The 24,347-nt window shown below is 44.3% G+C and overlaps 1 protein-coding gene across 5 annotated transcripts in view; it reads right to left on the bottom strand.

The window, feature by feature from the left end:
* LOC124344888 (putative protein kinase C delta type homolog) overlaps positions 1 to 24,347 on the bottom strand; it is a 52,216-nt gene that overhangs the window by 23,741 nt on the left and 4,128 nt on the right. The window contains exons 1-4 of one of the 5 annotated variants that reach the window (XM_046798259.1): positions 17,409 to 17,493; positions 15,494 to 15,611; positions 8,006 to 8,098; positions 7,802 to 7,929 (exon numbers count right to left, since the gene is read on the bottom strand). In XM_046798259.1, coding sequence (XP_046654215.1) covers positions 7,802 to 7,929; positions 8,006 to 8,098; positions 15,494 to 15,602 — 330 coding nt within the window. In that variant the 5' untranslated portion in view covers positions 15,603 to 15,611; positions 17,409 to 17,493. Of the gene's footprint in view, positions 1 to 1,317; positions 3,330 to 7,801; positions 7,930 to 8,005; positions 8,099 to 15,493; positions 15,612 to 16,189; positions 16,443 to 17,408; positions 17,494 to 24,347 lie in introns of those variants that run through there. The other 4 variants (XM_046798261.1, XM_046798257.1, XM_046798258.1 and 1 more) reach the window with 4 other exon arrangements.

The following is a 24,347-nucleotide window of genomic DNA, read 5'->3' as shown; positions in this document are numbered from 1 at the left end:
CTGAGCTTTTGTATCGGGTCCATCGGGACCGCACAGTCCTACTACACGCATCCGACCGAACTTTTTCACGGGCTATTCTTTTATTTATTAAAAAAAAAATGATTTCCTATATTGTTGGGGAGGGCCTTATTCTTCCATCTCTGCGATGCCATTAAGAGAGAGACGGAAATAGACATCGATGGCCCACGACTCACGAAGAGACTGGAACGTGCTGGGGAAACACTCGAGCAGGAGAGACGGTTGTTATTCCTCCAATCGAAAGAGAACGCGACAATCCCACCGGATAGAATAAGAAAAATAGTATCTTCTCCACTCCGCCGGAAGGACAAGAAGAAGAAAAGAGAAAATTACAACCCCGTCAAGTCGAGTCGCTTTCGGTCTAGACACTCGCCACTTATTTTCTTATAGTTAAGGTTTGCGCTTCAACCAAAAAAATAACGACAAAATAAATTCACTGGTAAAAAAAAAAAGAAAAAAAAAATTGGCCGACAACAACAACATTCCGGCCATTTCTCATGAATAATGTTTGGACAAGAATTCTTTCCCCCCTGTTTTTATTTTTGTGGCCTGTCATTTTGTCACATAGGCCTGAATACATGAGATATACTATTATAGTGGCCTGATATTCTTATAGAGGTTAAAAGAAGGGAGGATCGATAATTCAAATCATATTGGCGTCCGCTATAAAGAGAAACTTGTGGACCGTAAGAGGAGGCCGTACAACATCTCACCGCCAACGAGCGAAAGAGAGGGGGGGAGGCCGGTCTTATAATCCGATAAAAGCATCAAGTGCTGCTGATGGAAAAATACAACTTTTTGATTATCCCAGAAGCTTTTATCGGTGCGTCGCTTTTTTATTGTTAGACGCGTAGTGGCCAGTCGAAATGTCAAGTCACACGAGGAGCCGGACCTCGACACACACACAAAGAGTGGGCGGAGCCAAACGGAAAGGTGCTTCCGTTATACAAGGGTGGCGTACAGCAGAAACTACTTTAGCAAAAAACTATCCTCAAGTCTTTGGACACCCAAGATCGACTGTCTAAACACATTTTTTGGTCCGTTCCATCTTGTTGCCGGGGTGATGATAAGATATTCTTTTTCTCTTCTGTCAATGACAGCAATCAATGGGCGAGCTACTAAGCGAGTCCTGAATAGACCTGCACACCAAATTTCTGGTTGACAATTGGTCGCCATGGCAACCGACGCCAATTAAGCCGCAGACTGACGGGTAGAGGTTTTACCTTAGTAGGATTTGTATGCTAATAAATCTAAGACAGGGAGAGAAAACCAATTCGGGAGGGAGGTCGACTTGTATACCTCCTGACAGCTGAGGCGGGTGCGATCAACGCTCCGTCCATCCGTTGTCCGCTCGGAGATGGGGCCGCCCGGATGTTGTTGTTGTTGTCGATCCTGCGACAAGAATTGCCTCTGCTTGTGACTGGTGCTACTGCTGCTCCGCTTCTTGGCCGCGTGTGAACCGGTGAACATCATATTGATGCCGACTCAAAATCCTCGTCCTCAGCGGGAGCCCTGGGACGATTTTTAGGGGAGGAGGACGGGGGGCGGACGGGGTTAGGGAGGGGGGAAGCCACAAACACTTTTGTCGTTGTATCTCAAAATTTAAATCGCCCGCCTCCGATGAATTATTTTCTTTGGCACAGAGGGGGAGATATGGGGGTGTGTGTGGGCCGTCTCTGATTGGAGCGGCGTAGATGGAAGCGCAGGAGGCTGGACACTGATTACACTGAATCCATTTTGAGGTGGGTATAACCGTCGGGCCAATTGGCTACTTCTTTTTCGTCGCCGTCGTCGTCGTCCTCGTCTTCGTCTGTCGCTTCCTGTGTCATCCAGCTGTCGGGGCGCAAAGCAGGGCCGGCTGTGACACGGACGGACAGAACAAACCAAATGGCCGGACGGAGGAGGCCCAACGGGACAGTAAAGCGGACGTCGTTTCACTTTTCAACAAGTTTGAAATTGCCGCCCAAAAAAATGTTTTAGCGGTGGCGCTGCCAACGCCCGTTTCAAACCAAAAGGAAAAAAAGGAGAAAAACAAAAGACACGCCACACGCGCCGCACACACTTTACACTCACACACACACAAACACACAAACACTCAACACGGTGATTTTCAGTTTGTTGAATTTCCCACCCACTTAATCCAATTTTTTTGGTTTAAATCAGCTGATTTGTCGCTGGATAAATTGGCGGGAGATGATCACAAATTAAAAACCGGGCGCATTAATTGTCGAACCGCAAAAATGGATTGAAAAATTGCAATCGGACGGCCTGAGGACGGCCACGGATCGTGGGTCATTATAGCCGTCGGTGTAGCGAGCGCTGACCGTTGGCGCTAAAGAAGATGGGCCGCTGGCGACCGTTGAGCAAAGGCGACGGCGGCGGGACCACATCAGCGCATGGCGGCAGAGAAGGCTAACTGCTGCCGCACTCGGAGCCAACAAGTGAACCAACAAGGGAGCCAACAGGAGAGCGGTGGCGGCCGCTGGAGCCGGTGCGATCCATCGCGGCCCTCGTCGCTGCTGCCGTCGCACTCATCCAGCGGAGCTTTTCGGCGCATCATGGAACGGAGACTCGCGTCCTTTTGTCCGCCATCAGAGCACAAGCAACAAGAGCCAAACACACGAGCTCAGACACACACACACACACACACACACACACACACAAGGGAACCCAAAGAAGAGCTGCAGACGGGAGCGAATTTTCAACCCAAAAAAAAAGGGTCCCCCTCTCTCCTTCCCGACTGGGAATAACCTCCTGAACGGCTTCTTCTTCCTCCCGAACGGAAAAAACTATGTATATATATTCCTCCTCCTCTCCCACAAAGCTCACCACCCCGCCCGTCGGCTAGAACTTCGCCCCTCACTCGTGTGTGTGTGTGTACACAGCCGCTCAACTTTTTTATTTTTTCGGTAGAAACAGCCGACTAGCGCATTTTTCGTTTGGCGGACAACACAACTGGAAATGCAAATAATCGGCGAAATCTCCCTGGACACTCACTGGACACGGTAACTTTTTTTTTCCCCCCCACACACACAACGGCGAACAAATGAAGAATAAGGCGATAAGAGTTGAGGTCAAAACGCAAAAGAGCCAAACGGGCAGATAAATCAAGAGCGGCGTCAGACGGGCGGCCGTGAGCGCCGTGAAGTCCGATTGGAATTGCGGGCGAACGTCTTGGTCGTCGACGTCCGACTGAATCAAGTCGACGGGACCTGGGCAGATGATCTTCTCTCTCTCACTTCACTCTTTCTCTCTTTCTCTCTCCTCTTTCTCTCTTCTTCTTTTCTTTCCTCTTTTCAAAACAATTTTCCAGCGGGGTTGTGTGTGGAAGGAGGCGGATGAAAAGCAACGAGGAGAAGGTCACACAGGAATGAAGGAGGAGTTTTGCCCGTCTCTTCTCTTTCTCTCTCTCTCTGTGTGTGTATACATGTATATACGCAGACTATATAGGATATGTGGTGGATTCCAACGGTGGGTGGCTGGAAAGGAGTAAAACAGATTCTTTTCCACCTCCGAACGAAAAAGAAGAAAATAAAACCCAAATGGATGGGGCGAGAATATATATACTACGACTCTATGTGTGTAGGAAGGAGTTGGTGGTGGTGGGTTGGTTGGTTCACGTTCGGAGGAGAGGAGACTCGAAATAGAATAGGGGCGAGATACACAAGAGCGAAAAAGCCCAGCAGCCGGTCTATGTAAGAGAGCAGAGAGAGAGAGAGGTACCGGTGCGAGCATCGCCGACGACGGCGAGTGGGACCCGCCACTTTTTCTTTTCTCTTTTTCAACTTTTTTTTTCAACTATTTCCCCTTTGGTTCGCCTCATTGGTGGACTCTGGGCCGAGTGTGCCAAACCCCGACTGTTCGCCTCGTATGCGCGCACTCAGTCAGTCACAGCTCATACAAAACACACAAACAATCGCAATCTCCGAATCTTGACCGTGACAAAATCGGTTGCTGCTGTCATTTGCCTTTTTCCTTTTTTCTTTTTGTTTTTTTTTTGTCCAGGGGCCAGCCTCCTCCGCCACAAAGACAGAGGCAGAGGTTTGACTCTTATAATAATCCTATCATGATGAGCATTTTAAAAATCCCGCTTTCCGGATGTGTGTGTGTGCGCTAGACGACTGTTGGGTTGCTAACTGTCTAAACTGTGAAACGCGATGCAGGAAATGCGAGGGATATACAGGAGCAGAGCGCAGCAGCAGCCCCGCAGCTATAAGAGGAAGCGAGCACAAACCCTTTGGCTTTTCAGATGGAATTTAAACACACACACACACACAAGAAACTAAACAGAGAGCGCCCCCGTCATGCAACATTTCTCAACCGCAGTCGCAATTCTAATCCCGCGTCATCTTCTTCAGAGTTACAAGAAATTTAACCAACCGCATAATGACGGCGAGAGATCCGTCAATGACGCAATAGCTCCGTGAACTGTACACACGGGTTGTGTCTTTGCTGGCTGGCGTGACAAAGCCCTTTCCCGTTTGATCCGGAAGCCATTGGCGGAAGCGACGAGTTGAATTGTTGATTTCGTTGAGCGCATTTTGGCCGCCACATTCACGACTCGTGCATAATTAATCGAGCCCTTGATTACAAAAGGGAAACGAGGCGTTCAGTTGATGTGCCGCTAGAGACGAAACTTTTCGTACCGCATCCGAAATTTAAATAACTTAAACCCCCCCCCCCCCGGGGGTGGGGAGTGATTACATCATTTTTTTTCGAAAAATACGACGGGCGATTCTAGCGTGTCATTTCGTCAGAATTAAGAAAAGCGGAAGCTGTGAGCGTGTACACACATACACACACATGTGAGGGTGGTGCAGAGCACCCGCAGGTGTTGACGGAGTCGGAGGACACGGACGCCTTGCCGTTTTTTCGTCAATTCCTTGGCGGATGAATGGAGGCGGCGGCAGCGGCCGGATGAGGTTGATGGTGCCCGCCATTCTTGAACGGTGACGGCGGTGCGGGACAATCGTTAAGGGATGAATGGCGAGATATACTATAGGATATTCGCAGAGTCGAAAACCGTTAACGACTTGAGGCTTTTCTCCCTGCCCGCAAGTGTTTGGCCACTCGTCGCTATTGGCTCGGCAATGGGCGCAGTCGGTCAGGTATTTCGACCAGTCTATTCTTGGTCCGACAAAAACCGCCAGCGCGTTTTTCGGAGAGGGGGGGTCTCGAGCCGGCACCTTCCGGTCGCCACGAGCAACGCCCCAACCAAAGGAGAACTAACCAAACGACAACGTCAACAAATTTCACCAAGCGGACACACAAATTCCTTCCTTTCCACCGTCGCGGAAACGCAAAAAAACAAAGAAACAAACGAAAACAAAAATAACAGCGCACGTCAACGAGTGTTGCGCATGCACTCTGCCACACTTCTACACGAGTGAGTGATGCCCCCCACGCAAAATTATTAAGAAATTTTCAAGAGAATAAAAGTTGCAAAACATACATTCCCCGGTCTTCATTCATCGACTAGACTCTCAAAAAATGAAGAAACTTGCGAGTAAGACTTTAGTTTTCTCCATTTCAAGTCGCCAGATTAATACTTTTTAAATTCGGTGAAGATCTGTAATGAGATCTGTAGCCTAATTGTGATGTAAATTATCGACGGCGACTACACAATACAAAGTCGAGTGCAGAATGATTCATGTTTGCCAGCGCGACGGGAGGTGGGCTGATGTCTAGCGTGACAAAGCCGGTTAGAATAATCTTATAGCGCAATAGCTCACACGAGCTCACTCTTGATATCAATCCGATGCGACGGTCTTGTTCTCATTTCGAATCAGGGGAATTCCAAGTCCTTAATTCTCCGCTCACAAAAGACAAAAGAAGCCAAAACCCCCTTTGCGCTCCTTGATCTCATTGGGTTGTCCGTCTTCGTTTTCAACATTCTCAATAACGAGAAGCGATCGAGTAACTAGTCAGATAGTACTACATCCGACGCATCACGGAAAATATGACCAAGATTCAGACTGCCAATGAATTCATTCCAGCCAAAAGGAGAGCGAGAGAGAAAACAAAACAAAACTCACAAAAGAAAATAAAACAGCAGATGCAAAGTCGAATGTAAAACGGCGATAATGTGACGAGTTTTTTCTTTTCTTTCCCTCAGGCGAATGGTGGTAAGAGATGAAAAAGAACAGATGTCTCTAGAGATGATGATGTGACACAGACGGACTTGCATAGCAAAGTCCTTAAGCCCACCCCCCTTTGCAAACCAACCAGCCGGGGTTCGCTTGGAAATTCAGTGCACGCCAGAAGAAAAGACCGGAGAAGAAGGTCGTGCAACAAACGATCCCGCGTCCGGGTTAGACATACCGCCCGTAAAGGGAAGGTTTCCCTCCTCTCTTTATGTCACTGCGTGTCGCTGTATGCTTTATACCCTCTCTCTTTCTCTCTCCCGCAATCTTTTTTATGTACCAGAAAAAAAAAATAGGCAAGGATGTGCTAAAGCTGCTGGATTACACGTCAAGAGCGGCCAGGAGATCCCGGAGGGGCTCGAAGAGAAGCTCCCGAAAAAATAAAAAAATGGAGAAAGCGAGAAATGGAGGGAACGAGCCCAAGGCAAAAAAAAAAAAAAAAAAGGATGGAAAAGAAAGTACATCCAATTCTATTCGGATGAAGAAGAAAAATAAAAAATTGTCTTTTTTCTTTTCTTCTTCCTCCGGACATGAAGCTGACGGGATGGTAGAAGCAAAACTATGGGACCGTATATACCTACTTTATGTATATAATACGCATAAGCCGCAATGTGCGCACATATAAAAGGCCTAGAGATATAGTATACCAACCGGCAGCGGGGTAGACATATAAGAGAGGAGGAGAGAGAACTGACAAGATGAGATAGGCCGGAAGGCAATACGCGATCCGCTTTCATTCCGTCCATTTTTCGGCATTTGCATTGAGGTTTCCCATCAAATCATCTGGCATTGATAACCGTAAAAAAAAAAATACCCAGCGCACAATCGGCTATACATTCCAAATATAATGCAGCTAGAAGGCTATTATTATTTTTGGGTTGGTTGTCAAGCCTATATTATGATACATTGTCCTCCGCGTCTTACAGACAGAGTTGTTGGCTTTGAATATAAAAGCCTCTCTTCTGTAATAGGGGGGGGGGGAGGGTGAACACCCGGAGCATAATAGTAACTCTTCTCTTTCAAATAAATAGGCGAGTCTAAAAAGAGGGACGATTGCGAGCGCTCAGCAACCGAGAGGAGATGAAGAAGCTGGAAACGAATGGAAGATGGAAATTGTCAAGTTTTTTTTTCTTCTTTTTAAGCGGTCTCCGCTCCCAATCGCCAGCAGATGGCACGACAAGTGGGAGAGTGGAGTGGATCCACCGATCCAGCTGTCGCAAACAGGCCCAATGGTTTCAAAAACAGCTTTTCCTACTCTCTTTTCAACTGGTTCTCGTGACTACATAGCTGACATCTATTTCGCACTATTGTTTGGAGGGATTTTCCACAGGTTTAAAACTCCCCCCCTTTTTGTTCAAATAAATAGAAAGTCCCGCGCTTTTTTCTTGGGGGGGGGGGGGGTCGTTTTATGAACGAGAATATTTCACACTTTCGGCTACACGAGACGTTAATCTTCTTTAACATTCGCCCCAGTTTCCAATTTCCAAATGAATGGCAAGACAGGCGGAAACGAGCGATAAATTGCGGGGGAAGCGGGCGGAGAGAAAAGAACATCGGCCGTCGTCGACAAACATCAGCGGCATGCCTCATACTACTAACGCCGCTTTTCCAATGTAATATAGTCATAGATTCGGACTCACCCAGATGCTGTCTCCCGCAGATTGTTTGCACTGGTCGGCCAGGACTTGGGCTCCTACCAGTAAATCAGCGTGAGCGGTTCCCCTCTTCTCGGCCGGTCTCGTGCAGCGGTCCAATAGGAGAACGTGAACTATTTTAAAAAAAAAAGCGAATAATCGATTGTTCATTTTTCAAATCACCCGATAATTAATTTCGGGCGATTTTACCGAGAACTCCTCGGCTGAGTGGCACGTCTATGCAGGAATTCCATTCCACCACCCGAGGTTTGCGCTTCAGCATCAACTGGACTCCTTTGCCGGCTGTCCGGGGGGCAGATCAAAAAGAAAAAAAAAAAGAAATAGGAAATTAGCCCAATTAGTAATTCATTCGACGATAGCCGTACAGTAGTCCGAGAGAAATACAAGGCTCGCTCGGTTGATGTCATCATTACTAAAAAGTCGAATAGCCTTAAAAGCTAGTTACTAGTACATCCATACATCGGCTGCTGTACAGTCGCCGCCGATACGGGCGCGTGCCTTGAATGCGGATGCATCCCCCCCCCCCCCCCCCGACGGGACGCAATAGGAAATGAGGGCAGGCAGCCATTGGGCCATGGCAACAACAACCTACTAGACACCAGTTTAGAGAGCCACTGCTTGTGTGGGTCATGGTCAGCAGCCGGATGTCAATCAAAGATATATAGCGTACACACACTGCATCCCTATGTGTTATCAGCCATGCTGCACCGGAGGCCCGGCCCGGCTCTCGGCCAATGTCAGCTGGACTTTATCGATTGATTCCGATTCTTTTGCGCACTTGACGGCCCATCTGGGTCCCGCAAAAAAAAGGGAAAAAGGAAAAATGGTCCACGTATTTAAGTAGACGTATATGTACATAGAGAGAGAGTGCAAATGTAAGATTGTATATCCCTGACGTACACACCGAGTAAGCCTGTACAATCGCTGGCTGATGGATAGTTTGAATACAAGTCCAACACTGTCAAAGAACCCGAAATGAAACCCACACACACACACACACAGACGGGGAGAGAGAGAGGGACGATGGTTATCGAATTCTTTGTTGAATATCTCGACGACGATTTCCTTTTCAGAGCCGTCGACAATGGGGAGGAGAATTTCGATTCATTTGTTGACGAATCGATTCTTCTTCTTCTTCTCAAAAAAAAAAAGAAAAATTGTGCTCACATTTTTACGGAGATTTCAAATCCAGTTGATTGTCAAAAGAAAAGGAGGGACGAGCTGCTCGATAGATGCGTTCGACATCTGCGATGTAATAAAGACGCCACTATTAGACGAAACGTGTCGATAACACACGTCCAAAAAGAGAGGCCGTGTACAAATCCAAGTGATCAGAACTGCTTCTCGTAGCACAGCAGAGCAAATCAAATCAAATCAGAATAAAGATGTATAAAAGCGAATGCAGTGGTTGTAGAAATATACAACGCCCGTCGATGCCAGACCAGACACGGCCAAAATGGCCGGCGACAGCTAACTGTTCTAATTGGACAAGTTGAAGAAACAGCAAGACTCTAGTAGTAGTACTACTACATTGCTCTGGCATATAAATACAAAAGCAAGCTGCCAGTTTCGGCGGCGGAAATCACTTAAGATGGCAGCAGAGTGAGAGTGCCGCAGTGAGGGGGTGGGGTTTGATAACGTCAAGACTATAGTCAACTTGTCCTCTGTCGTTTCCTTGTCCTGGCAGTGCAGCGCTATCCAACTTTTTTTTCTTTTTTCTCTCCCTCTCTCTCTCCCATAAGTTGATAAAGGTCGCCTGGCACCAGTTGTCAAAGCAAAAGGCTATAAAAGAAACGCGCTTCTCACACAGAGACCCATGATCGAATAAGCCCCCCCCCCTCAGTATATGATGTACATAATACCCCCCCCCCCCCCCCATAATATATTTAGTACAGTTAGACTTGATTTCATCGATCCAATTTTAAATGGAATAGAAAGTAATAAGGGGGAAAGGAATATATAAAGGCATTGACGTATGAAGGGTAAGCTTTCTGACGAAAAATGGACTGGAGAGAGAGGAAACATTTGGACAATAGAAGAAGAAATGAATTTTTTTTTTCTTCTTCTTACGTTGATCAATGACCAAGACAAGCCCCTGCCGGATGCAACCATTAGCTGCCCGCCTATAGGCCTGGAGAATAGAGCTGCCAGGAACAACGACTCGTTAACGCGAGTGAGAACAGCCGCAAGAGGCGCCTGGCGTCTTCACAGCACCACTGCCGGGGTTGCCATAGCTCATCGAGGTTCCCGTTTATTATTTGATATCGAAAGTTTCTTTAGAGAAAATAGGAAATGGTGTAAATATTTCCCAAAAGACCGAGACGTAATGACGCATCATGTAGCCCAATTTCTATGGTTCCATTGTGTGTAGAAACCGGTCGATAATTCCAGCCTTTCAATCAATCGAACCGCGCCCTTCCATTTCGACATCCTAACCCAAATTGAAGAAGAGAAACAGTCTCATCATCAACGAAAACAAGAGAAATAATAAAACTTTTACGAGCGTTCGTGTTTTCCCTGTTGTGTTTGAAAATCCCGCTGTTTTTTCAAAGCCACTGATATTCGTCTAATGGAGCGAAGAAAAGTGCCTGCCGATCAGTGGAACTAGAATAGAAAATTAAACTTCTTTTAAAGTCGAAGTTTAAACTCTTGTGGGCCTATTGATTAGAAGAAGGAAAAAGTGTTTCCTGGAAACTGGGCTGATGTTTCCCCCCTCGAGTTCGTTTCACTCTTTTTCCATTTAGTGCGTATCGGCCCATAAATTTATATACATACACACACGCAACAGAATAGGCTATACGTGTGTGTGTGTGTATATATATATATATAATAATATAGGAACTGCTTTCATATTTGGAATCTCGATTTACGTACACCATCCGCTTGGGCGAGCCTGTTATTCGCGCGCTCGAGCTGCTAGACTTTAATCAGCCCGGCCGAGCGGGATCGTATGGAAGCGGTTCGGAGAACATGACCGGATAAGACGTCGTCGTTGAGAAGAAAAAAAAACCACAGGGGCCCGCACGGCGCCCGGCACTTCCATGTATTATCCGGCTGTCAGAGTTTCCGTTCGAGTGAAAATTGACCCAAGAGTCATCCAGAAGGAAAAGCCAAAGCGAAAAAAAAAAAAAAAAGAAGAAATGCATTATACTCGGGCGCTATATTACTTTATGGGCCGTCCATAAACTCTCTATTGCTGGGTGTGCTATATAACTTGGCACAATTATTTTTCCCGGCTCTAGCGGCTGGAGCCTTATACACAAGCCGGAAGGAAGAGCCGCTAACTCCCGACTAGACTCTCTCTCGGAAGTCGGCAGATGAATAAAAGACGCCCATTCACCACCACCACCACCTCCCATAAAGATGGAAAACATCGTTTGATAATTTAATACTGTTAAGATGTAACACCATTGGTATAAAAATTCGGGCCCGGAATAAAGAAAAAAGAGTCGTCGATGACAAAAGATGGAAAATTGGCTTCCACTACGTCTGCCATTGACAGCAGCTATACGGATCCATTATGTCGAAACGCAGTTGCCCAACTACACAAAGGCTGTACAAAGGCAGAAAACGAGATCTTATAATCAGTAGATAACAAGAACTGTGAATAAAGGGCTGGATTCATTTGGGGGGACGGATCCGGAGGAATATAGATAGATAGACATATTCCTCAACAATTCCCCTTCTTGATTACAAAAAGAGAAGCGGATTACAGAGACATCAAATGTCCAACCAATTTGAAACGCCAAGAAGCGCCAACGATAACGAGACAATTAAAAAAAAAATTTAAAAATGGAAAAATTCAAATGAAGACGAGCCACATCAAAAGAAAAAATCCTATTCCGTGCGCATAATAACCGGGTCGCCATTGGAACTACGCACATGGGGGATGGAGAGGTTTCGAATGTATGCGGAGGCCCCTACATATACCCATCAACCGATCTAATCGATTCTAGCGCCAGTCAAGTGCATTTTTTGGGCCAGGCTGAATAAAGTCGACCTAATCAACGAGCGCTGCTGCCTCTCGTCTAAATGTGAACTAGACGTCCAAATCCAGCAGGCCCGTCCATGTGACGGGAACAAGTTTTTGCGCCAGGTGACAAAGAAGCCCCACTCCGAGTGCCTTCCACGTCTTTTGTCGGAGGAGAAGATGTGCCGCTACCACCGCCGCCCGCGTATCAAAAGGGCAAGCTAATAGCGTCTCGCACCAACGAGCTCTCCTTTCGCCCGGCCATACGGCCACGACAGTTCTCATCATCCATCATGCTCCAGCAGTCATAGTCTCTTCTGCCCGGGGGCCTTATCTTTTCATATTATCTCTAGAAAAAAAAAAAAAGACCCCGTGCTGAACCCCAGTGTGTGTGGAGGAAATGGCCTCAACATCTTTTCCTACCATCACATTGGCTGACTGGCCTATAGCTCCAGCTGTCAACAAAGGGTGAAACTCCCCTTTTCTCTTCTACTACTACTACTACTCTCATTTTGGCCAAGGCACTAACTTTTTTGTTTTTCAGACGGAAACTGATGATGAAAAAGAAAATTGCCAATATATATCTCTCCCGCCGCCACCGCTTTCTTCGAGCTCACCACAACAGACGGCCCCCCGTCGCATCTTCCATACATAAACCGAAACTCCCCCTACCCCCCACATTTATTACGGCATATTCAGCCCTTAATAGTTCATTCCAGCCCCCCCCCCCCCTCCGCTCCTATATTTATGGATTGGCGGCCACCGAACAAAAAAAAAATAAATAAAAAGCTGATCCTTTGAACCCCATGGCCTCTATCCCACCCACCTACCAACACACACTTCCATAACTTCAATTTTCGCAAACTGAGTTAAGCCACTAAAAAAAATAGGACAATGATTTTTAAAAGTGAAGAAAAAAAAAGTAGCAACAACCGAAATCGGATCAATGGGCACGTCTTAGCTTTAATAGATTCTATACGGTGCTGGCTTCTTTTTTTATAAAGAAAACTACAACTGTCAATACAAAGTCCCTAAGTTCTTGGAGCGTATACACTTCCTACTTTGGCTGTTATATTTATACAAGAGATGGAGGACTATTGAAAAATATGGGCCGACCCAAAAACTAAAATAAAATAAAAACTGAAAAGCTTTTTCGACTTTTCTTTTTTCCTTGCAGCTTAAGAAGAAGAGATAAAAGACGGTAAAGTGCCGCAGCAAAAAACACGAGTTTATAGAACTCGGCAAAAAGAAGAAGAAGGATGATGATGGAGGAGAGAGAGAGAGAGAGAGAGGCAATGGGATGATGACGATGGGGCGGAATAAGAGGGTGGGACTCATCAATCGATTCCCTTCGTGCCGCGTCGACGGGTAAGACGTTGACGGGCGAATATCAAGACTGCACGATCCTTGATCATCGTAATGACGCAAGTATAGTAGTATATGGGCAAGGATATTATGTGGAGGAAAAAAAGAAAACGGGGGGCTGGCTGCTCTGGGTCGTCTAGGCCATCGTCAATCCTCCAGCCGGATGGGGCGGATGGGAAAGGCACGGGCCCTCCTCTCCGCCTTTATGCGGCCAAGTTTTGATCATTCCGATTGTCTACACCTTTGATGAATTTCCAGTGCCCACTTGCCCGTTCTCAGTCGTGCAAACTTTGAAAAGCGGAAAAACTACAAAATTTCGGCCATTTTTCTGCTTTCGCACGACCAACTTGAAATGCAACGGACATGAGAAAGAGACGGGAATTTTTGTTTTTTCCTCCACATTATGTCGTCATTACGACTTCCGCCACACAAGACGGAGCTCGACCAGACCGAGGAAGGAAATGAATCAATCACAAGCGAAGAGAACTGCTGCTACTCCTCGAGCTGGCCCTTTTTTCTTTCTTATTCAAGAGCGATGATATTAAACCCGGCAGTCGGGGGACTCTGTACAGCAGCTTCTTGCTTTTTCTTCGTCGCTGACTGGAAATCTTTTGGCGTGGGTGATTTATGAATCAAGCAGGAAACTTGATCTTTGAAATATGGCGCTGCCAGTTTGGGACGGGCGAAAGTCTATAGGAGACTCGGAACACTTGACTTCCGCAAATTTAGTACGCGGAGCAACTCTCTCTCTCTCACTCTCGCAGAGTTTTGGATATGTCGGATTTGACATCCTCGCCACCGTGTGTGTGTGCGTGAGATACTACCAGCGTATACGTATACACACGTATAGGATAGAGAGATTAGAGAGAGAGAATTCTATAACTAACTCTTCAAAACTTCTTTCGTAACAAGTCGAAATCAAAGGGAACAATATGAGGAAGAAAGAAAACATAAAAGTCTCTCCGCGAGTTGTGACGAGACGCTAGCGCGCAATCTTGCAGTCATCGACCAAGTCATTAAATCGGTGAAACCAAGTATAAGTCGCAAAAATCCCAGTCGCCGTACTCGCCTACCTAAAGGAATCGCAACATAACAAACAAGAAAGAGTATCGCATTCATTTCTAACCCGATTCTGCTGGTCGTTATGCAATGTCGACTCTCATTTAATGCCAAAACGTTTAGATGCCCGCAACCACAATAAAGTTGATTCTAAATTTCGTTCAGAAAATTCGATCCACCGCAGTGTCGGGTTGCTGTTGGCAAGTCGACTCAAAGATCGGGCTACACACGAGTTGTTTATTGCTCAATCGACTGGGCTCCTATTTTTGAAGCAACTGTGAATCAAATTCGACTGCGAAGGCGAAGCAAAAGTAACCCCCCACCCCGCCACACTTGGAACCCGAGCGAGTAGAAAATGCGATTGTCACATATCAGACGTCTAAAGTGTAGGGTAGATCAACCGAAAAAGTTGCCGATGCTCCAAACTGGGTGGAAAAGCAGCGCTCATCCAGCGCGCGTGCTGCGCATTCTTCGCTTCATAACTCGGTGAAATCCTGCAGGAACGACATTCCCAGTCGGTCGGTACATAATAAAGGACGTGTGTGCGCGTCTGCCACGCACTGCGACTCCAATGTCAAACCAGGAAAGCGCATCCTGTTATCAAAGAGTAAACAAAACGTCCACGGTCTAGTCCAACCAAAAACCACGACTGCTGGACATACACTGTGTGTCCAGCAGTAGACTTATTTGCTTAAATGTGTGTTACATGTGTTGAAATCGTGCGGGGTGGACGTATGATAAATGGAGCAGGAAAAACAATCGCGACGTATAGCCTTGACTAAAAAGCTTTTGAATTGTTCACTCGAGCAATCACTGATCCTCTTGTCATATTCTTAGCATGAAAGCTCTTGATCATCTCTCTCCTTGTCCAGTCTTCTTTTTACAGGATTGCCAACATCGGATCATATCTCTTTTTTTGTGTGTCTAGACTATAGTTTTTTGGGCTGGTTTCCACAGAGTTAATAAAACAAAAGAGAGAAAAATACAACGGAGAAACAAAATAAAAAGGTTTGCCGGTGAAAAAGAATCGAAACGAATGACGGATAAGTTGCTGGTTCACTACTACTACTACTCTCTAACGGCCGCTGTTCTTTTTTCTGCTTTCCACGTGATGTAGCAGTTGGCTGGCATAGACTTGACTCGACTTGGAAAAACTATTTTTCAATCAACTGGCCCGACGTTGTAAGTAAAAACAAAAGTTGCGACGGGCGAAACACAAAAAGAAAGAAAAATGGGGGAAAACGGACAAGACTTGACAGATGTGATGAAAAGAGAAAACTTACCGGCATCTGCGATGGCTTCTTTGATGGAAACAGCACAGTAGGGATCACGGGCGGGTGACTGGGCGCCGAAATCCACCTGCATCAGCTTGACGCGAACGAATTCGGGCATTTTCCCAATCTGGAAATCGAACATTTGAGAGAGAGAGAGAGAGAAAAGAAACACGAATGATTATTTGATAACAGAATGCGCTAGAATATCGATCGCTTAGATATTATCAACTGTTCTTCGAAAACAGATGTCAGCAGGAAAGCAAATAAAACAGTGGACTAAGGAAGGATCTCTACCCATTTGCACTCTTAACGGCTCCTTTAAAGAATCCTGCACAAACCTTAACTAAAATACTCGACTTGCTTCAATAGGAAATATGGGAACGTTGGAGCGGCGTCTGTTACGTCGGATACAACGCAACCCTCCACCACCACTACAGTTGGTCGTTTGCGTATCTTAATGATGGCCAACACCCACGCCGAACGAATAATAATAAAAATAAAAACTTAACGGATCCCACCCATCAATCTTGCGGACAAAATTGAACGTCTCCGTCCGTCAAATTATAAAACACTTTGGACGCTGGTGGCGGCAGGGGGGGTACGTCAAATTAAATTAGAAAATTCAATATGCCACCGCTCCCACATGCTGAGCAAATGATTTTGAACGCACACACACACACAAATGAAGACGAGACTGCGGCCTACTTGAATGGAACCAATGTCGAAAGTGGCCGCTTCCGAAGACGGAGTCAAAATCGGAGTCACCGCCGCTTTGTCTTCCATGGCGGGAATTTTAAATTTTTGCCAAAAATTTAAAAAGGCAAATCAAGTGAGAGAGAGAGACGATAAACCGGGCCGCGTCGAATGAATAGGGAAGAATAATTGACTGAATAAGAGTCACAAAACACACTCGACGGTTAGTTTCGCAAACAATAAACGGGGAGAAGACGCCGTTCCTGTTCGATACCACCGGCTCGACTGGTTGGCCGATGGCTCGGCTCTTTTATCGTCATCCTCTTCAAGACGGGCCAGCGCCAAATAAAAAGCCCGTCTTGCGCACATACACGACAACCTTTTGACGTGCGCGTTTGAGCAAACGTCGTCCGCTTTCATCGTTGCTCGTCTTGTCTCCACACCCCAACAAAACTTGACCGCAAAAGTTTTGGGGGGTTCAAAACATTTCGGTTTCCTGCAGTGGAATTTGAATGAACGCAATTGTACAAATTGTAACGGTCGATTTTTACGAGTTTGGAGTGGAAAAAAAGGTTGGATTATGAGCCAATCATTCTTCTACGGGTTTCATTGTTTGACGATGGTGTAATTCGATTGATGGGAAATGAAGACTGCGCATACATTGATGATATTACATCTAGCGCCGATAAATATTTGGGCTACACACAAAATATGATAGGATCTACTATTTATTTCTTCATCTCTTAACCGCTTGTATAATATGGGATCAGACTGCCTGGCAATATGGAGGGAGGATCGCTAGAGCTCAACAAGACCATCGATTTTTCTTTTTTTTCTTTCCTTCCCTTTTGCCGGTTATGAAAATGGTGAAAGTGTACTATAGACGTAGCTAGGTATAGCCAATATTTTTTTACTTTTTAACATCTCTTTTTTAAAAACTGTAATTTACTTTTGCAAACTATTCTTTGACTTTTGATATCCAACAATGGATAAATTACAGTTAAAAAGAGAGACGTACCAAATGCAAAAAAAAGAAAGTAAAATAAGCTAAGATTAACTCAGTTAAAGCAGTTCGGAAATAAGAAAGTTTTAAAGTACAACATGTGCTAGACTTGAAATAGAATGTTGTAAAATTAGCTCATTGTGCTCAAGTGGAAAAGCATTCAAATCTTAAAACTACATTAAACCCTAACAATACAACAAACTAGAATTAGAGAACACATATAATTACCCAAAAATATCCAACGATCCATTGTCAAACACATCGTGAATAACAGACCGCGAAAATGGAAAACCTCCTCCATCGACATATAACACTGACAAATGAAAGCCCTCCAATTCTACCGGAGCTTTGTTGCCATTTCAACAATAATCAAATTATTTTTTTTATTTTTTTTGTAAATAAATACCGTAAATATTCTAAAATAAAAAGCTTCAATTTAATGACCATAATTTCAGAATGTTGATTTAATTATAATTCCTAATTAAAAATTAAATTCAACGTGGTCTTTGAAAAAAGTGGGTGGGTGGTCTGGTGGGTGGGTGGGTGGTCTGGTGGGTGGGTGGGTGGGTGAAAAAGGAGGGGATGAGTCAAGAAAGTAAAGGCAGAGGTTAAGTTAAGGTTCTAGAAAGAAAGTAGTGTGGTAGGTAAGGAAATGACAATCAGTGACAAATCAGCTTAGACTTTGAATGTGAAATTTTGAATGTGATGCAATTTCTACTTAATTGATTAGTGCCACTCCCAAAAGTCACATTCTAACATGCCGCCAGGTTAATAAAAGAGAAGAAATCCAAAATCAAGTCTATTAAGTAGCTATTTAGTTACAGACTCGGGGAAATATTCTTCGTCTGCAGTTATGTCACAACACACAAGTCTGTCGCGGTTGGGAAAACAAACTCGCGTCTAAACGGTAAAATTCCAAGTCTAAGCCGAGATGACGTAAACATGGCAGTTATAATATCTACGAACTGTGAACATGTCACGGCCCAGAGTAGAATACCGTGTAGCCTTTTAGTCTAGCTCGTGGGGGGAAAAGAAAAGAAAGAAATATCTCAAAAGTTTTTTGTCAACACGAGAAACCAATCCAAATTTTATACGAGCACTTTTACACACGACAGTTCTAAATATAGCAGCTTTCTCTCCTGTAATATTTTATCATTTTCTTTCTTTTCAATATTCAGCATCGAGTTTTACACATCCAAATCTCCTAGCTAGCGGATTATATATGAGGTTGTATCATGTGATATGGGCCGGATCCAATTTCGTTCACGCTGATCGAGCGTGTAGCGCGTATAGTTGATGCCTCAACTATTTTTCAATACCTAGAAATAAATGCTATTTGGTGAATACATATTATAGTAATAGAATGTACTTTTACGTATCCCACCGCCTCGATCCTCGCTCTCCAAAGAATAAATTTGGATATTGTGTGTTTTCTCGGATGTGTTCATCAATATCTAAACGATCGGAAAAATCTACTTTCAAAAAGTCCATCCGATGGGATATATTCCCAAACGCAATTATTTCTCCTTTTTTTCTCTCTCCTGGACAACACATCAATATTCTCAATTCTTATTTTATTTCCAGACTATATTAAAATGAAAAGAAAAAGTGTTAAACCCCGCTAGACCAATCCTTCACGGAGTATAAGTACACATCCATCAGCGAAGGGAGTACATAAGGATATCATTATATCGTCCGTCTATCTCATCGCCATTAACCGGGAACGTGAGACGACTGTCCAAGTGTTTGATTCACTCCATTTTATACATGTGGCTGCTCCTGCTGGGGATATCCGAATAATAGGCGACATTGAGGCAGGATCTGCGATCCTCGTTTCACTTTTCATTTCAGATGGAATTGCAACCATCACGTCACAAGGCCGTGTGTGCACGCCTGCACGGCGCAGGACTAGCGAGTCTTCCGTGAGAGATATGTACACGTCCGACACATTTCGCACCCGTCCACTGGAAGGGTGATTCATTCAGGCCTATCTCCAAAGGTCACACAATCCCCCACCAAAAAATATAATAAAAATAGGGAAATGCGTTTTAGGGGTTGTCAGGGTAACGGTCTGGTCCGTCACCCCTCCCGGTCGTTTTGCATGGAACCGGCCATCTTGTAAAAAACGATCCGAGTCAAAAAGTCGTAATCCTTTGACCTTATACGGAAGGGAGAAAACAACGTCATAGGGGATCAGAAATAAACGGCCCGAGGGATTGAAATGTAACACTGTCAAATAATTCCCGAAGATTCAGTTAGATTGGTCTGGAACCCATCAATATAAATATATCTTCCGGTCGGGAATTGATTTCCTGTTTGCTAGCGGCACTTGCTCAGTGTAGGAGACAAACAGTAGGACCGCCCCCCTCCCACAAGATGCTGCTAGAAGAAGAAGAATCGTTTGCTGCTTTCTAGGAAATTCGATTCCATTGCTATAGCGACGTCGCGGACTTGATAGGATGGTTATGTTGCGTTTCCGGCCTCCATGCCTCGGGTCATCGAGTCTTCTTCCTGCAATATATATATATAACTAACTGCTGCATCACCGTCTAGAAAAACTTGAATCTTCCTCCTATCCTTCTCACTGTGCGTTATGTATAGTTGTCGCCGCTGGCGTTCGTTCCCAAAGTGTTTGCCATTTTCACACGAGTTTTCCGACGACTAACTGTACATAAGAGCTGATATGATTTACATACATCCTAGACGAACACCCGGCAGCAGCAGCTCCCTAATGGAATAGTTTATACACCATACAGCATTCAACTTTCATCTTTGAATTTTGAAACTGCTCCATCACGACACAACCAATTCCGGAGCGCGCGCTGGTTTGATTCCATTTCAAAAGGCTGTGAATGCGTTTAATGATTTCCAACTGCTCGACAACAACAACTCGACGAGGATTTTTTCAGCGCTCGATTCAATCTGGTTTGTGTGTGTGCGTGTGTTTAATACCTACTTGTCACCACACTCCACTTGATGTCAGTTCCATTTCCCGCGGCAGCCGAATTTCGCCATTTGCTGGATGATCGTGTGTATGGCACTATTTCAATCAATCACAGAAGCCCGGCGAATCCATGTATTCACTTTAGAAACGGATGTCTAGTGCTAGTTTATTTATATACTGCCGATGTGACACGGTACACGTATACACTCGATTTATTTCGATATTTCGCTTAGAGATTGGATTGCACCGGCTCAATCGGATGCTGTTGTATGTATGTACAAAGCTCAATCAATCATCGCGGCTTATTCGTCTCTGTCTGATTCACCAGAGTACGGATGACAAGAAGATCGGCCCCATATTCCATTCAAATCAGAATCTGTTGTGTGTAATATTTTATAGACTGCCAATATATTCCAGGGCGGCTCAATCATCTTTGTATATGGGCCATACAATGTTGTGTAGTGAATGGCTGTGTTGTAGTAGTACAGGCGGTAAAGTATAGTATCGTCACGCCCAGGACAAGCCGCGATCGAATGACGGATGAAAAGTGTCCGGACCAATAAGGAAACGGCCAGAATAATATAAAAGACGACACGATCAATTTTGTTTGGCACATTTCATTATATTCCACATTTCCATTTATTTCTATTTTATTCCCACGTCTCTTTTTATCTCTGGAGTTGCGGACAAATTGAACGACTTGTAACAGAAGCAATCGGCTTTAAATTTCCCGCCGAATGTTTTAAAAATCTGTGCCGATGCTACTACTTTTGGTAGAATAGTAGCTACATAAAAGACATCCAAATCCCAATGGGAAAACAAAAGTAATTTTTCGCTGTCAAACTTTTTATTTGACCAATTTGTTTTTCCCAGGATATTCAACTCGACAGACAGTCGCCGGCCAGCACTTTTCGGTCAACAAAAACAGCATGCGGTACGACGTCTGAAAATTCCAGATTTGGTATAGAAAGAAACGGAAAAAAGGGGTTTCTTATAATACGCAAAAAGCGGATGACAATGTTTCCGTATTGCGGATAATGCGGATGTCATATCGTATATAACTGCCGGGCGCCGCAACATCATTTTGCTATACGACAGACGGCCAAATAATCCAAGTCTGACATATTGGATTGAAAAAAGTTTGTATTTTCTCATGCCGTCCGGTATATTAGCATGTATTTAAAAAAAAAAAAAAAAAAAAAATCAAATTCTGCGCACTTTTACTGATTTTTCTCGGCAGACTTACACATTCACAACTCGTCGCTGGCCAAAAATAAAAATAAAGTAGAGATAACAAAACTTTTTGGACCATTTTTTCCTTTCGGCCTTTCAGATTTCAAACGTTGGCCGGAAGATGAAGAAAAAAGAGCAAAAATTCTTGTATACAGACGGCTGGGCGTCTTGTACAAACAACTCTGCCAACTAGGCTAGTCAAATGTGGTATACATGTTATCGCACATACAGTATAGAACCTTTTTTTTTCAGCACCGCAATGTTGACTTATCTTCTGCCGGCTTTGACTTGGTATAAAAAAGGAAAAATTAAATAAGAAAATCCTACTCAAAACCAAACAGAACAAAATTTTCAGTCGTCGTCATCCGCAGTCCGGAACGGGTAACATGAGCGAGAGAAGATGGGCAAAAAGAAAAAAAAAAATAAACTCCGTCAGACTTTTTTAGCTCTCTTCTTTGTGTGTGTAGCCTACGTGTTTTGATATATTACTACTGGACATTTCCTAGCAGCGGCAGAGTCAAATTGCTTATACATGGACATCATTCAACCTCTGTTTTTTTTATATTATTATTATTCTTTAGATCTTTTAAGTTGAAGGCCGTGGGCGTTTTCTTATTAGATACAACTGTGACATGTTTTCCGTTTAGAACCGACAGAGCTTGGTGCTGCTGCTGCGACGGCCAGTTGTTTTTCCTAGGGCGACGGTTGTATATCCATTCTGGAAATAATGCTGTGTGATGCAAGTGATAGTATACAACTTCGTATAGCCTATATAAGTTGTCTCTGTTATTTGGGCGGGGTGGTTGCGACTGGAAATATTATTGCGTCGTATTTTTCGGTAAAAAAAGAAAAGAAAGGCGAAATAAATAATAAAATAAGAGCCCTATACACAGCAGCAGCCAGAGACTGTCCGTTTTTTTTTCTTTAGATTGCTGCTTTTTATTTCACATCCATCTCGCATGTAGATGTATAAATACATTCCATAATTGAGTTACACGAAGCTCTCTAGCAGCATCCATCTAGCTCTCTCCGCGCTTCCTCTCATTTCGACATTGTTTCTTGACAAGAAAATGGCCGGGGATGCAAGGCCTGATATAATATCCCCCCCCCCTTTTTTCTTTTTTATAGCTGTTAAAATAATTATTTTGTCGATTTATCTTGCAGTTTTTTCGTCTATTATTCATTCACGAACCGAGGGGGGGGGAATGTTGGCATAGATTCGTTGCGATATACGAATAACTATAGTAGCCTGTTTGATTATGCGCCTGATGATGTTGAGCGAATAATGAGCACACAATCAGTGCGCTCTTATTACATCTACTACAGCCAAACCAATCGATTCATCACACATATCCTGCGAATATAAGCCGATCTGCTGGATGAGGGCCATCGTCATCCGGAAAAAATCTAGAGCTATAGTGATACAATGTTCGTTATAAAGCCCTTGTAAAGGAATATACACAGTATAAGCGTCGCCGGCTGATTGTCTATTAGGGAATAGAAGATGAAGGACTTTGTGGGGGGGGGGGGGAGGGGATATAGAACCCCATATCTCCGCGTTGTGTGTGATGAGGCTGACCTTAATCACTTGTTTCTCATAATAATTAGCCAATATTAGATATAGGTGGTACATATATACTTAGACCCGCATATGTCGTAATCATTTTCCTGCGGGATGATTAGTAGTATAGTAAAGTTCCCTGTGAACCCCACAGAGACTTGAGAAGATTCTTTTGCCAAGAAAATCAAAAAAAGTGGGGATAGCTCTGGAAATGACGTCACCGCTACATCAAATAACACATGTGGACGTGATGGAGATGAAAAGGGGAATCCAAAAACAACGACTTATGTAAGTCAGATGGCAACAACACAATCCGCAGCGGCCCAGCAGCAGTAGCTTCTTCTTCTAACCCTGCTGGTCACTATATGGCTGTACACTCGATCAAGCTTGAAGGACAAACAACAATAAACAGCCAAATCGTATTCTTTCATTCTTTTTCTTTTTTAATAAAAAAACAAAAAGGAAGTAAAGAAAATATAATTCCGCCGGAACTGAGGACTGCTGGCGCATCCGACTCCGCACATAGGCTTCTTGTATTATATATTAGATTGCTGCCGCATGGGAAGTAGAGCCAAGTTTGATTTATTTGTTTTAATTTTAATAAGTCCTTTTTTTTCATTGGTAACAATATGCGGTATGTAGGCTACACGAATTGAAGTTGAGTTATCATATTAGATTTAAATGCAGGGAAATTTCTTTTTGCCAATGGCCTGGACACCAACAAAATAAATAAGATGTAGGCTATGCTGTGGACTATGTGATGCCATCTCAGTTGATTTCAATTCAAAAGGAGATGGCACCAGCAATATAACTATATAACATGTATCAATTGAACTATACACGTATGTATACTATGTATAGCCTGTGACTGGAATGATTGATGACTCATCGAACAAAAAGTGTTAAGCCGTCGTGAAACGACTTGATTGTGGTGATGGTCTTTATCCCGCCCCCATTCACTCCCCAAAAGGATCCGACTGCCATCCGTCAGCAGCCCCTTCCACAGCGGGAAATGGACGTGAAAATTTCACGTGTTTCCTGCTGGAGCCTGGTGCTGGACAATATAATGCTATAATAGTGTGTCTGTCTAGCTAGCCTCCTGCTGTATGTAATGGAATCTGATGCGGAATAATCGGGTCCAACTGCATGGATGGCTCACTGGGCGGTCCTTGTACACGGACCAACGGTAATGGAAAGCAACTCTCCATCATGTCGCGTCGCGTCCTGTACCGGAAAGAGAGAACGAAAAAAAAAAAAGCGGGACTTTTCCAGCGGGACTCCCGCACGCGTGAGATTCATTTTATTTTGTAGGTCACGTAGTGTAGACCTCGCAAAACGTTTTATAAGGCACCATTCAATAATAACTCTATGACATTCAATGCCTATTCATATGGACGTAACATGTTCCACCCACGCCCTGAAGTATTCA

This window comes from Daphnia pulicaria, chromosome 1 (assembly GCF_021234035.1).
Source record: "Daphnia pulicaria isolate SC F1-1A chromosome 1, SC_F0-13Bv2, whole genome shotgun sequence".
NCBI lineage: Eukaryota > Metazoa > Arthropoda > Branchiopoda > Diplostraca > Daphniidae > Daphnia > Daphnia pulicaria.
This window is presented reverse-complemented; position numbering and strand designations above follow the sequence as displayed.